The 13,410-nt window shown below is 45.0% G+C and overlaps 1 protein-coding gene across 4 annotated transcripts in view; it reads left to right on the top strand.

Moving 5' to 3' along the window:
- ELMO1 (engulfment and cell motility 1) overlaps positions 1-13,410 on the top strand; it is a 283,672-nt gene that overhangs the window by 85,288 nt on the left and 184,974 nt on the right. For all 4 annotated transcript variants that reach the window (XM_053409945.1, XM_053409947.1, XM_053409946.1 and 1 more), the window contains 4 exons: positions 7,938-8,037; positions 11,050-11,201; positions 12,251-12,329; positions 12,900-12,950. In XM_053409945.1, the coding sequence (XP_053265920.1) occupies positions 7,938-8,037; positions 11,050-11,201; positions 12,251-12,329; positions 12,900-12,950 (382 nt within the window). The remainder of the gene's footprint in view (positions 1-7,937; positions 8,038-11,049; positions 11,202-12,250; positions 12,330-12,899; positions 12,951-13,410) is intronic.

Raw genomic sequence — 13,410 nt, 5'->3', positions numbered from 1 at the left:
GCATCACCAATGACTACACCGGGTTTCCTAAATTTAGAATAATTCTATGAAAGTGCTATTTCTCAGAATAAAAGGAAAGACTTCTGTGTTCTGCTAAAGTGGGACTTTCATACTGAGTAAGTGTATGTTCTTGAAGCTACCAGCATGAGTTTGACAAACCTGCGGGAGGCAGTGGAAGACGTGCTCTGGTCCATGGGGTCACAAAGAGTCAGACACGACTAAATGACTAAAAAATAAGAAGTGTATATTCAGGGGATTCCTGCATGTTAACTCTTTTCATATGAGCAGATTTCTGCAAATGCCTCTCCTAAGTGGAAGAAATTGGTATCTGCTTGAAGTTACACTAGAATAACTCCCAGATGTGATTCTAGAACTTGCTATTTGCACCATTAAATTCAGCGTGGAGCTCTGTTGGCTGCTGCTGCTGCCATTAGACACACTAGCTCAAATGTGTAAGATCAGGATGTAATGCTGTTACAAACAAAGCTAGAAATTGTTCTTTAAAAATACAGTGTTGTCATGCGCTAATGGGCTTTGTAGCAAGGTTAGCCTGGAGGTAATCTTGGGCTGAGGGGTGGGTTCAGAAGGCACTCAGGCTGCCATTGTCTAAGCTACTCTTTCTCCTTCATCTGATTAACTGCTCTGATGAGAAGGTAAAGGGACACAGGAAAGAATCGGAAACAAATTAAATATCCAGGAAAAGTGGAGACAGGAAGTCAAATAGGTAGCAGTCCAAGGGAAGGAAGAGGCGTATGCTAGGAGGGTTGGAAGAGTGAGTGGTTAAGGGGAGAAGTCCTGTGGAAAGGATGTGCTTGGAGACAGAACGGCCAGAGAGAATGGGTGCTTGTGGCCATGTAGTGCAGTGCAAAGGATAATCACATGTTGCTTTGAAATAGTGTGCACTCCAAAGCATTGGGCTCATAAGCTCCCCCTCCCTTTCCCCATGCAACTGGGAAGAAAGACTATGCTGGCGCTTATTTCATTTCGTAGAATTCTTGGTTTGTCCTTGCATATGAACCAAAGAATATAGTTTAAAACTAACTGGTCAGTCTCAAAACAAGGCGGCTTCAAACCCGTGGGCTCTAATGCTGTTTTGTTTAGTGAATCAGAATTTGTTTTAAAGCACGATCCCTGGTTCGTACATAACAGCAAGTCAGGAATCGTGGGAAATGGACGCATGGAAATGGGTGGAGTCCTCTCAACTGCTCAAGGAAGAGCACTTAACACATAGTGAATTTAATTAATGGGCCCTAAAGCATCAACGGGGGCGCGGGTGGCGCTGTGGTCTAAACCACTGAGCCTAGGGCTTGCCGATCGGAAGGTCGGCGTGTCGAATCCCCACGACAGGGTGAGCTCACATTGCTCGGTCCCTGCTCCTGCCAACCTAGCAGTTCAAAAGCATGACAAAGTGCAAGTAGATAAATAGGTATCGCTCCAGCGGGAAGGTAAATGGTGTTTCTGTGCGCTGCTCTGGTTTCGCCAGAAGCAGCTTAGTCATGCTGGCCACATGACCTGGAAAAACTGTCTTCAGACAAACGCCGGCTCCCTTTGCTAGTAAAGCGAGATGAGCACCGCAACCCCAGAGTCGTTTGCGACTAGACTTAACGGTCAGGGGTCCTTTACGTTTACCTTTAAAGCATCAACACTTGCACTGAAGTACATCTGACTATTGAAAGATGAGCTTCATGTGACAGTGAATCGTAAACTCTGTGTTGATTGCACAGCGCAATCGGAACCAGACTTCAGTTTCTAATTCTACATGTGGACGGCATGCTTGGGAAATTCCAAGAAATTACCTCTCACTGAAGCAAAGAACAACAAGTCACATGAACTGCTGAGTCCGGCAGAGCTGTTTGGTTGACATTATCACGAAGCAATCTCTGAAACTGATTTGAACAATTTTAGATGAACTTGGTAATAAGATGGACATGGTAATAGAAATTACTTTAGCTTTCCATTCTGATCTGGTGAGCTGCCCTTGTGCCACAGCTTTTCAGATAACATTTTTGTGCTCTAGTTTTTCCGCGCTCACATACGATGTATCAATTGCAACACACACAATACGTCCAGGTAGGAAATGGCAGGTATTCCACCACATGTGACTAATTCAGACCTGCCTGCCTTCCTGTACGCTCATGCTTGGAGAATCGCCTGAAGAAGGCACGTCACACCATTCTGCTGTTGACGCTAAGCAGGTTTGGCTTTGTAAGCTGCCTGGATTTCAGACTGCCTGAGAACTATATATAAGCTGCTCTGAGCCTCTGAGCAGGCAGCTAGATATGTGCAATGCATGCCTGGCAAACATGCCTGCAGTGGAGGCAATGTGTGTTTGGCAGGTATATACATGGGAAATCGTTTTCATTTTTCAATGTCTCCTTTGGAAGGAGCTGTGGTTCAGTGGCAGAGCACATGCCTGGCTTGCAGAAGGTCCCACGGCCCTCTGCTTAAAAGGACCACTGTATAGCAGAGGATGTGAAAAACCTTTGCTTCCTGAGACCTTGGAGAGCTGCTTCCAGTCAGAGTAACTAGCACTGGACTAAATGGACAAATAGTCTAACCTGGTATAAGGCAGCTGGCTAGCCATAAGGCTCTGTGCAGGAAATACTATCCAGGTTGTACTGTGGTTTTAGTTGTTTCTGTTGCTTGCTGAGGTATTTTAATGGTTTTATTGTTGTGTATTCTATAATTTTATTTATTTAAACTGTTGTGCCCTGCCGAAGGGTAGGCTATAAATATTTTTTAATAAATAGGAATAGATAATGTGAAGCAAATGAAAGAGAATCAAGCTCACAAAACACAAACATATATACACCACTTCTAAGTTGGTGTATGCCAAAAGCACAGTAGATTTAGGGTACCTTTCAATAAGCCCTTTGCACATTAGATCTCTGCGGAAGACTAATTCATGGTCAAAGCCATTCTCATCTGTGGCTACCAAAAATGTTTTGTAAGGTTGAAAGTCGCACATTTAATTGCTTATATTTCTGATAACTTTAACGCAACTTGGCATTTTTAAAAGCCATTTGTGAAGCTACCCTGCGTCTCTCTTTGGTCTGTGGTGACAAGCACCGTACGCAGGCTAAGACCCTATCTGCCTGCGAACTTCCTTGCCAGAGTGGTGCATGCTCTAGTTATCTCTTGCTTGGACTACTGCAATGTGCTCTATGCGGGGCTACCTTTGAAGGTGACCCAGAAACTACAACTAATCCAGAATGTGGCAGCTAGACTGATGACTGGGAGCGGCTGCCGAGACCATATAACACCAGTCTTGCAAGACCTACACTGGCTCCCAGTACGTTTCCAAGCACAATTCAAAGTGTTGGTGCTGACCTTTAAAGCCCTAAACGGCCTCGGTCCAGTATATCTGAAGGAGCGTCTCCTCCCCCATCGTTCAGCCCGGACACTGAGGTCCAGCCCCGAGGGCCTCCTGGCGGTTCCCTCACTGCGAGAAGCCAAGTTACAGGGAACCAGGCAGAGGGCCTTCTCGGTAGTGGCGCCCTCCCTGTGGAATGCCCTCCCACCAGATGTCAAAGAGAACAACAACTACCAGACCTTTAGAAGACATCTGAAGGCTGCCCTGTTTAGGGAAACTTTTAGTGTTTGATGTATTACAGTATTTTAATTTTTTTTGGAAGCCGCCCAGAGTGGCTGGGGAAGCCCAGCCGGCAGGGTATAAATAATAAATAATAATAATAATAATAATAATTATTATTATTATTATTATTATTATTATTATTATTATTATTATTAATAAGCTGAGCCTAGAGACTGCTTCTGCTTTGCCAACAGTAGCTAGTTTTCTCTCTGCTTCCGGCTTGTTCCCCTGCAGCCTTCCCCTGCAGTATTAACCTCACAACTGTTGCCTTAACTTAACATTTCCACTTTGGGCACTTGTTTGTACAAAGCAGATGCCAAAGGAATGTCACTGACTCGAGGCGGCTCTGGGCCGCAGTGTGCAGGGGAAGTTCATTCCAGCTGCAGTCCCCAAGCGCACAGATGCGGCTGCAGCAAGGAGCCTCCATGAATCCCTCACTCTGTCAGGAGAAACAGGGAGAGGAAAGCAGCCTTTCTTTCCTTGCCCCACAAACGTCTCATTGTGCTGAACTGCCATTTGGATTCATATTTAATAATGAGCTAAGTTTGCAGCATTTGCCTGCCTGTTTACAAGGACATGGTGCGGTTCATAAGATACTGGGGTTTTTTTAATCACGTGCACATTTATTTAAGTTGGATTTGAATATATGCCCCAACTATGCCATATAAATTGGATTGTGGAGTATATACGTATTCACTTAGATGGAAGTCGCACTGCGTAAAATTGAGCTTATTCCCAGGTCAATGTGCACAGGATTGCAGCATCAGTACTTGAATCTTCTCTTCTGAAGTCTTAACTTTGGCCTGGAATAACTTTGTCTCTTCGACATTTAGAGTGTTTTTTTCCTGCTCTTGTCTTCCTGGGAAGATTTTTCTGGTACTGTGATGACACCTTGTGGGGAAAGCATTTAATTTTATAATGCAACATGTAGAAACTGCGAGTGAAGCTACACGTGATAATGGTTATCTCTCTTTGACACACAACTAATACCAGATTTGGTAAGATCAGAGAGGGCAATTTTCAGGTCAGACAAAGAAACCGTAGGGGAAAGGTTTTCACACAGACCTCACCAATGCACACTGCCCTGATCCAAAACATACCCTTGTTGGGGGATCTATTCAAAAACGTGTTAGGGGATCTGGTTGCCTGTCCCTCACATCCCATGTAGTTTGGTGCTCTTTTTAAAAGGTTCCACTCATTGTGCCCCTCAGTGGATATAAGCAGCCAGTCCCCTCTCCCCCTTTGTGTATGCTTAAAAAATACACCCTGATCCAGTTAAGATGAAGTGCAATGCTAGAACAGCTTTCATTGAGTTGTCATTGCTAATAGCCATTGAACCCGTCCAAACCCTTTTAAAAGCCATTTAAGTCCATGGTTGGAAACGGGTAGCGCTGTGAGTTAAACCACAGAGCCTAGGACTTGCCAATCAGAAGGTTGGCGGTTCGAATCCCCGCGATGGGGTGAGCTCCCGTTGCTCGGTCCCAGCGCCTACCCACCTAGCAGTTCAAAAGCATGTCAAAGTGCAAGTAGATAAATAGGTACCGCTCCGGCGGGAAGGTAAACGGCGTTTCCGTGCGCTGCTCTGGTTTCACCAGAAGCGGCTTAGTCTTGCTGGCCACATGACCCGGAAGCTGTACGCCGGCTCCCTTGGCCAATAAAGCGAGATGAGTGCTGCAACCCCAGAGTCGGCCACGATTGGACCTAATGGTCAGGGGTCCCTTTACCTTTACAAGCCGATGGTCATCACCATATATTGTGGTCAGAAATTTCATTTATTAAGTGTTGTATGAAGCAGTAGTTTCCTCCTCTTTCTCATTCCTTTTTTTTCACCTGGTTCCATCCCTTACATAGGACTCCTCTGGGTGTGCAGAGATGCTAGATGACTCAAGCAGCCCTTCATGGTATTTCCTGAGCAAAGCTCTCAGATTTGGCACCTCTGCCCGCATCACTTCCTTTGCTCATGGCAAACCACAGAATGCTAAGTTCAGATGTGGTCCCGATCCAGGAAGGGAATTGGAGCATATTGGGGGGTGGGGGGTGGGAGAGAGAAGCATGTGCACCAGGAAATAGTACATGACCTAACTCTTTGCAGCGGGACTTCAGAAGAAAATTTTGGAAGGTGTCATAGTTGCTGCTGAATGAGAGGAAGAGCAAATGCGCTCATTACTGCTTATATATATATATACCTGGTGTGGTGGTGAGCTGCATGCAGTCCTAGCTCCCTCGTATATTTTTCTGGTGTAATGTGAGTCCATTGCATGTGCATCGTAAATGCAGTATGTTTAGCAGTTCTCAGTATTGCAGAATGCCTTCATTTCTTCCACTAGGTGTCATTGTACAACAGGCAGTTGCATGATCTGGCTGTGCTCTGACACCATGGTCAGACTCAGTGTGCTACTGAAGACCAGCTGCTAAAAACCACAGGGTAGGATAATGCTCTTGTGCTCAGGTCCTGCTCGCAGATTTCCCACAAGCGCATCTGGTTGGCCGCTGTGAGACCAGGATGCTGCACTCAATGGGCCATTGGTCTGATACAGCAGGCTCTCCATACATTCTTATTATAAGGGACTGATTAACCCGCCCGCTGGCGTTTAAAAACCAGATAAGGTTTGTTCTAGGTTTGATTCTGTGCAAACTGACACTATAAAGTCCACCACTGAATTTATTCGGTTGCTAAGAAACTGGAATTTGCTCATCACTGGAAATTCCAGCCAATATGATGACATAATCAAGGTTGCCATGGAGGCAACTGTTCTGTACTGGTCCTGTGGTGCAGCCCAAGGAAAGTGGGCAACTTGCTCTGGCAAGTGTTGGAAGTGAAATGAGGCCTTTCAAGCCTCTTTCTCCAGGTCACCTGACCTAAGCTCCGTCCCTCCAGGGAGAACTAGATTCTCTTAAAGCACCTGCCCTCTGACCTGGAGATGAGCAGCTCTCCTGCGCTTCATTGTCTGTGCCATCAAGGTGGTGTGAAAGGCATTTGCTTCTTCTGGCATGGGGGAAGGTGCTTGTGAATGTCTCGGCTCCTATCCAAAGGCTTTGGGTTCCATGATCCTCTGATCAGGCTTGGAGTCAGGACCTCAGTTTGGCTCCTTAGCCAGTGATGCTGTAGCTTCCAGTTCAGAGTGCTGGACTCCAGAGTTATGAGTGTAAGTCTCTTTCTCTGTATGTTTCCCCCTGACTGAGCTTAAGGGCTTCTTGCTTTCTAGGTAGTCTTCCTGGGTTGAATTATCACGAGCTATGTATTAAAGAAAAACCTAAAGGTATCTAGCTAGTTTTTTTTTAATGGTGTGGAACAATTAGGGAGAAGATAGTTTTGCAGCAGAGTTCCATTTGCATAAGAATATGTCCTGATTTATATCTGACCTGCTAACTAGAACACTGTTCTTTTTAAAAATGATAATCAAAAAACCCTACGCATATTCATAGTGTATTCCGCCCCACCCCCCAAAAAACCTGGAGGCTGTTCCCATAGGGTTTTATAGAGTGGTTTTCACATTGGGGTGGGTGTGAATTTGTCAGGCTGAGGTTCTGTAGATGTGTACCTCATTCCTTAACTATAGTTCAGAGCTCACATGTGCCCTCCTCTTCCATCCTGAATCCGAACACACCAACCCCGGCTGGCCATAAATAATAACAATAAATAGCAAAAATAAAATCGCTAGCATATTTTCAAAGCTAAGCAGGGTCCAGTATGGCATCAAATTGGATGGGGGACTGCGTGTTGAAATTCCTGCATTTCAAGGGGTTCGACTAAATGACCCTCAGGGTCCCTTCTAACTCTCTAATTCTATTATTCTGTGTTAGCACTGGCAATAAACAGAGCGTTTTGTTTGCTATGCTTTGGAAATCTGAATTTAAAGCTCATTTCCAAACTCTGATGAATAGCAAAGGTGCTGATGAAAGCTTTAATCTGGTAGAGAAGGAGGGAAGAACATGATCCCGTGGCCTATTTTTGTGTTGGCTGGTGTTTGTCCAAAAGTGAGGAACTGTTTAAACAACAATTGATCTATTATTGGGAAGAGAAGCAAGTCTTTCGTAGGTGTCTTGTCTTTGAGTGAGCAGACTGACACCTGCACAAGGTTATTGTTCTTGGGCATTGGACAGCCTTTTCCCATGCAGAATGCAAAAACGTCCTCAAACGCTTCCTTCCAGTTGACGCTGCTTTGGGATCCATGTGGAAATCACTTGATGCTTCTTTGCTGCACGGCCTTCATTTTATTCTGCTCCTGCCACTTCTTGCGCATCTTTGCTTTGTTTTTCCCCTTTTGCCCAAAGGTTTCACACTGCTTTTTACATGGTTCTTCTCCCACCCCACTTCTGCTATGGCTCCTGTCTCTTCCAGCTTTGGAGACATGTTATCCTTCACTCTGACGGCTTTCGTTGAACTGATGGATCATGGAATTGTATCCTGGGACACATTCTCGGTGGCTTTCATTAAGAAGGTACAGTATGCTTATGCTTGACATTAAGGGTCAGAGTAGATGTATTTTCCACACACATCTCTTCTGTTCATTTACAAAATGGAAGGGGCGGGGGTGAGGCCGCTTGGGAGATTTCCATGCCAGTATTTCTTGCCAGAGTGGTGCATGCTCTAGTTATCTCCTGCTTGGACTACTGCAATGCGCTCTCTGTGGGGCTACTTTGAAGGTGACTCGGAAACTGCATTTAATCCAGAATGCGGCAGCTAGACTGGTGACTGGGAGTGGCCGCCGAGACCATATAACACTGGTCCTGAGAGATCTGCATTGGCTCCCAGTATGTTTCCAAGGACAATTCAAAGTGTTGGTGCTGACCTTTAAAGCCCTAAACGGCCTTGGCCCAGTGGACCTGAAGGAGCATCTCCACCCCCATCGTTCAGCCCAGACACTGAGGTCCAGCGCCGAGGGCCTTCTGGCGGTTCCCTCACTGCGAGAAGCCAAGTTACAGGGAACCAGGCAAAGGGCCTTCTCGATGGTGGCGCCTGCCCTGTGGAACACCCTTCCAGCAGATGTCAAGGCAATAAACAACTATTTTACTTTTAAAAGACACCAGAAGGCGGCCCTGTTTAGGGAAGTTTTTAATGTTTGACGCTGTATTGTTTTTGATATTTGGTTGGAAGCCGCCCAGAGTGGCTGGGGAGACCCAGTCAGATGGACGGGGTATAAATAATAAATAATAGTAGTAGTAGTAGTAGTAGTAGTAGTAATTATTATTATTATTATTATTATTATTATTATTATTACTACTACTACTACTACTACTACTACTATACTGGGAGGTCTCAGGGCGGTTCACAGAACAAAATCAAAATATAAAACCACAAAATATATAATCAAAATTAAAACAACAACCCAATAACCCCCACCCCAAAAGAAAAACTACATTTTAAAAGGGCATGGGATCCATAATATGGATAGGTGCTACATAATATGACTGCAGTGAGGACAAATCATCGCAGAGAGGCAATTTCTAGCTGTCTCAGGGTTATGGTTATGAAGTACACTCTGAAGCAGGTATAGGCAACCTAAGGCTTGTGGACGGTCCGGGAATCAGCATGTTCTTACATGAGTAGAATGTGTCCTTTTATTTAAAATGCATCTCTGGGTTATTTGTGGGGCCTGCCTGGTGTTTTTACATGAGTAGAATGTGTGCTTTTATTAAAAATGCATCTCTGGGTTATTTGTGGGGCATAGGAATTCGTTCATATTTTTCCCCAAAAAATATAGTTTGGCCCACCGCATGGTCTATGGGACAGTGGACCGGCCCATGGCTGAAAAAGGTTGCTGACCCCTGCTCTGAAGTATACTCAAGAACCAGTTTGGTGGTGTTTTCTAGGAAGGTCTGGGAGGGTCTAAGGCATCCCCAACTTGCGGCCCTCCAGATGTTTTGGCCTACAACTCTCATGATCCCTAGCTAGCAGGACCAGTGGTCAGGGTTGATGGGAATTGTAGTCCAAAACATCTGGAGGGCCAAAGGTTGGGGGTGCCTGGTCTAAGTTCTAATAACATTCATGGTCTGATATGCTTGCTGGATATTTTATGCAGGATGCTGTGAAAATCACTGCATCTCAGCCTGTCTACATCGGTTTGTTGTGAGGATAAAACGAGAACTCATAAGCCACACTGATCTTAGAGGAAGGGCGTGACAAACCGCCAAGCATTTTAATGGATATGCTACAATTTCATTGCTGAACAAGAGAGCAACAACAAAAGCCAAAGGTTATTTGCTGCTAAGTTAACAGAATTTAGTCACAGCTCACTTCTTCCTAGGTTGTGCCGATGATGTTCATATTTGAGAGAATTTCTGTAATTTTATTAACTTCCTGTAAGTTAGTGCTATAATGGCATAGGATGAACAATATTTGTAAAGCAAATTATGAATGATGTTGCAGCAGCCCTGCACTGAGACTTTTTCATATGCGGTTGACCTATTTTGGAACGAGTAGATTCTGGAAAGAGGCCAGAGAAGGCACAGCAGAGAGAACGGAATTCACATTACCTTATAATATCATTATGTAAGCATGCTAAGGAAACATTTCCCAAGAGGAAATCTTAAGTTAATTATAAACATGCTTGTCCTGGGTTTGCAAGAGAAAAAGGAAGTCCATAGCATAGTCTGCCAAAGAGAATTGTTGGGTGAATAGCTGTTAACCACATGCAGGCATGTAAATAGAAAGCCTCTCTTTATATCTCTGAATATTTTGTGTGGTACGTATGGCAGGGACAGGAGCAATATTCAGTGACCCTTAACAGTGGTTTCAGAAGTGAAGTGAAGTGTTTTGTGCTTCCATACAGGCTGCTGATTTGCACAAGATTTGGTTGGTACCCCACAATTTCTAGTGCAATTATCAATTCGTTTTTCTAACTGCAAAAAGCCGACAAGAAAAATTATGGAAAATTCCACTGGGAAGTGTGAGACAAGAACTCAATGCTGGCAATGTATGACTGCCATATGCATGTGTCCGGGTGAATGACTCAGTAAATGGGTGCTCAATAAGCACCTGGTCAAGAAACCCCCTTGGTTCCACAGAGATTGACCCTGGCACCCTAAACCACCCTTGTGTGGCATGTGCATTGGCATTAACCATGATTAAGACAAACCAGAGTGTGCGAGAGCCAGTGTGGTGTAGTGGTTAAGAGCGGTAGACTCCTAATCTAGGGAACCGGGTTCGCGTCTCCGCTCCTCCACATGCAGCTGCTGGGTGACCTTGGGCCAGTCACACTTCTCTGAAGTCTCTCAGCCCCACTCACCTCACAGAGTGTTTGTTGTGGGGGAGGAAGGGAAAGGAGAATGTGAGCCGCTTTGAGACTCCTTAAAGGGAGTGAAAGGCGGGATATCTAATCCAAACTCTTCTTCTATTATCCCAGGATTTGACACCCAGGGTTTATTGCTTTGGCCAAATGCTATTGATTTTGCTGGAACATTTCCTTCTATCCAACCCATGGCCTCTTACAAGAAACCTGATTTATTTATAGATAGCAAGTTACGTGAGCAAGTTTCCTTCCGACATTGCTATACTTCAACGATCCCTAGCCATCCTGGAGTCAATGGTGTTGAACAGCCATGATCTGTACCAGAAGGTGGCACAGGAGATTACAATTGGCCAGTTAATCCCACACCTCCAAGGGTGAGTAGCTTTGCGTTACTTTTGCCTGGGAATAACGTTTAAAGTTGGGACGCGGGTGGCGCTGTGGGTAAAAGCCTCAGCGCCTAGGGCTTGCCGATAGAAAGGTCGGCGGTTCGAATCCCCGCGGCGGGGTGCGCTCCCGTCGTTCGGTCCCAGCGCCTGCCAACCTAGCAGTTCGAAAGCACCCCCGGGTGCAAGTAGATAAATAGGGACCGCTTACTGGCGGGAAGGTAAACGGCGTTTCCGTGTGCTGCGCTGGCTCGCCAGATGCAGCTTTGTCACGCTGGCCACGTGACCCGGAAGTGTCTCCGGACAGCGCTGGCCCCTGGCCTCTTAAGTGAGATGGGCGCACAACCCCAGAGTCTGTCAAGACTGGCCCGTACGGGCAGGGGTACCTTTACCTTTACCTTTTTAACGTTTAAAGTTACAGCTGATGACCTTGAAAGCAGCCTTAAAATTGACAAGATCTGATTAAGTATTTGGAGCATCAGCCAGGATTAAAGTTCTTACCCAAGTCTGGTCATGATCCTGCGTTTCCATATGGGTGGAGTGAGAACTGACTGCAAGGAAGGGAAGAAGAAGAAGATAGGCCATCCTAGCTAGCTAATGTCACCTTCCCCATCCTGGAGCTGCTCACCTCCCCAGTTCTTCATGGCTCTCTGGCTGCATTTTGTTCAGAGACGCTCTTCTCCTGCTGAATATGTTCAGCCAATGAAGCTTGCTGCAGCTTCTAGCAAGTCTCTTGCCTGCCGTTTTAAACTATTCCACAGATAAAAGCCAGGCTTATGTATGCTCATCATGACCTTGAAAGACGAGTGAGATACAAATATATAGATTTAACACAGTTTGAGCTGACGACTTACTGCAGTTAAGAAGCTGTGCATTAATTTAGAATATAATCATTTTAAAGGCTTGTAGGGTTCCTCTCCCACACTCTAGCAGCTTGTACCTGTACTTTATTGTTCTATTCTATAAACAGCAGCAACAACAAAAATCATTCTCTAAAGTCTGACTTTTGTATACCTGCTTTATATTATACTCTGATACAGGGCAGATCAAGAAATACAAACCTACACCATTGCCGTAATAAATGCGCTTTTCCTCAAAGCACCTGATGACAGGAGACAGGTGAGTTGGGTGTTAAAATATTAGGTGGGTCACTTTGTGGTGGTACCTGTTGAAAACACAGCTGCTTTGGCCAAAACTGTGCTATAAACGCAATTCTTAGTTATACTTGTTGGACAATTATAGCTTGAACTTATAGCTTGAAAGCTAGTGATGGCAGAGTTGAGATGTGCTACCCTTCTCTAAGAAGTAAACTCTTTTTTCTGGCAAGATACATACAAAAGGGAGTCCTGGTTAATTTTGTCACTCTGTTCAGATACTGAGCTTGCCCCTTTAAATGCAGTTGATCGGCAGCTGTATTGTTAAATCAAGTTGGAGGTTGTGTCCCATTGGGAGATGCTTATGAGTGGTTTTCTTACCAATTCACAGAAATATATTTAGTGTAGTCAGTTTTCCTCCATGTTTTATCATGCGAGTGAGCAACAGGAAGGTAGTTTCCTTGTTCTGAGGAATAGATTATAGATTTCCCCTAATAACCAAACAAGGCATTGTACTGATGCTGCCATAATGAGCTGTATACTTTTTTCAAACTGAATTGTTACTGCTGCTTCTCTTTCTTTTTTTCAAAATTAGGAAATGGCAAATATTTTAGCACAGAAACAACTTCGGGCAATCATCTTACAAGTGAGTGCTGTGTCTTCAGTTCATGTTTCTGTGCTCATTTTTGATAAAGTAACAGTTGTTGAAGAAAATTCTGGGTTGAGAGACTATGCAACAGCCCAGTTCATCAGGGTACAAGTCCCCCACGGGTCCATGCGGTCAGTAAAAGAAGGAAATTCCAGCCAAGTAATTTGGAGCAAAACAGCAGTCAGTCGACTTAGACCCTTTATTGTTGCGCAACAGGTTCAAACAGCAGTACGAACCCCGGGCATGGGTGACATTGACTTTTAAAACTTTCTCACCATAACCCAGAATACAGTTTGTACAGCATCATTGATACAACATTGCTGCATCACTGACATGTCACTAAAGGGGAGGGGTAGACGGGCAGAGAGGGACGCAGGTGGTGCTGTGGGTTAAACCACAGAGCCTAGGACTTGCCGATCAGAAGGTCGGCGGTTCGAATCCCCACAACAGGGTGAGC

This window comes from Podarcis raffonei, chromosome 12 (assembly GCF_027172205.1).
Source record: "Podarcis raffonei isolate rPodRaf1 chromosome 12, rPodRaf1.pri, whole genome shotgun sequence".
NCBI classification, from domain to species: domain Eukaryota; kingdom Metazoa; phylum Chordata; class Lepidosauria; order Squamata; family Lacertidae; genus Podarcis; species Podarcis raffonei.
This window is presented reverse-complemented; position numbering and strand designations above follow the sequence as displayed.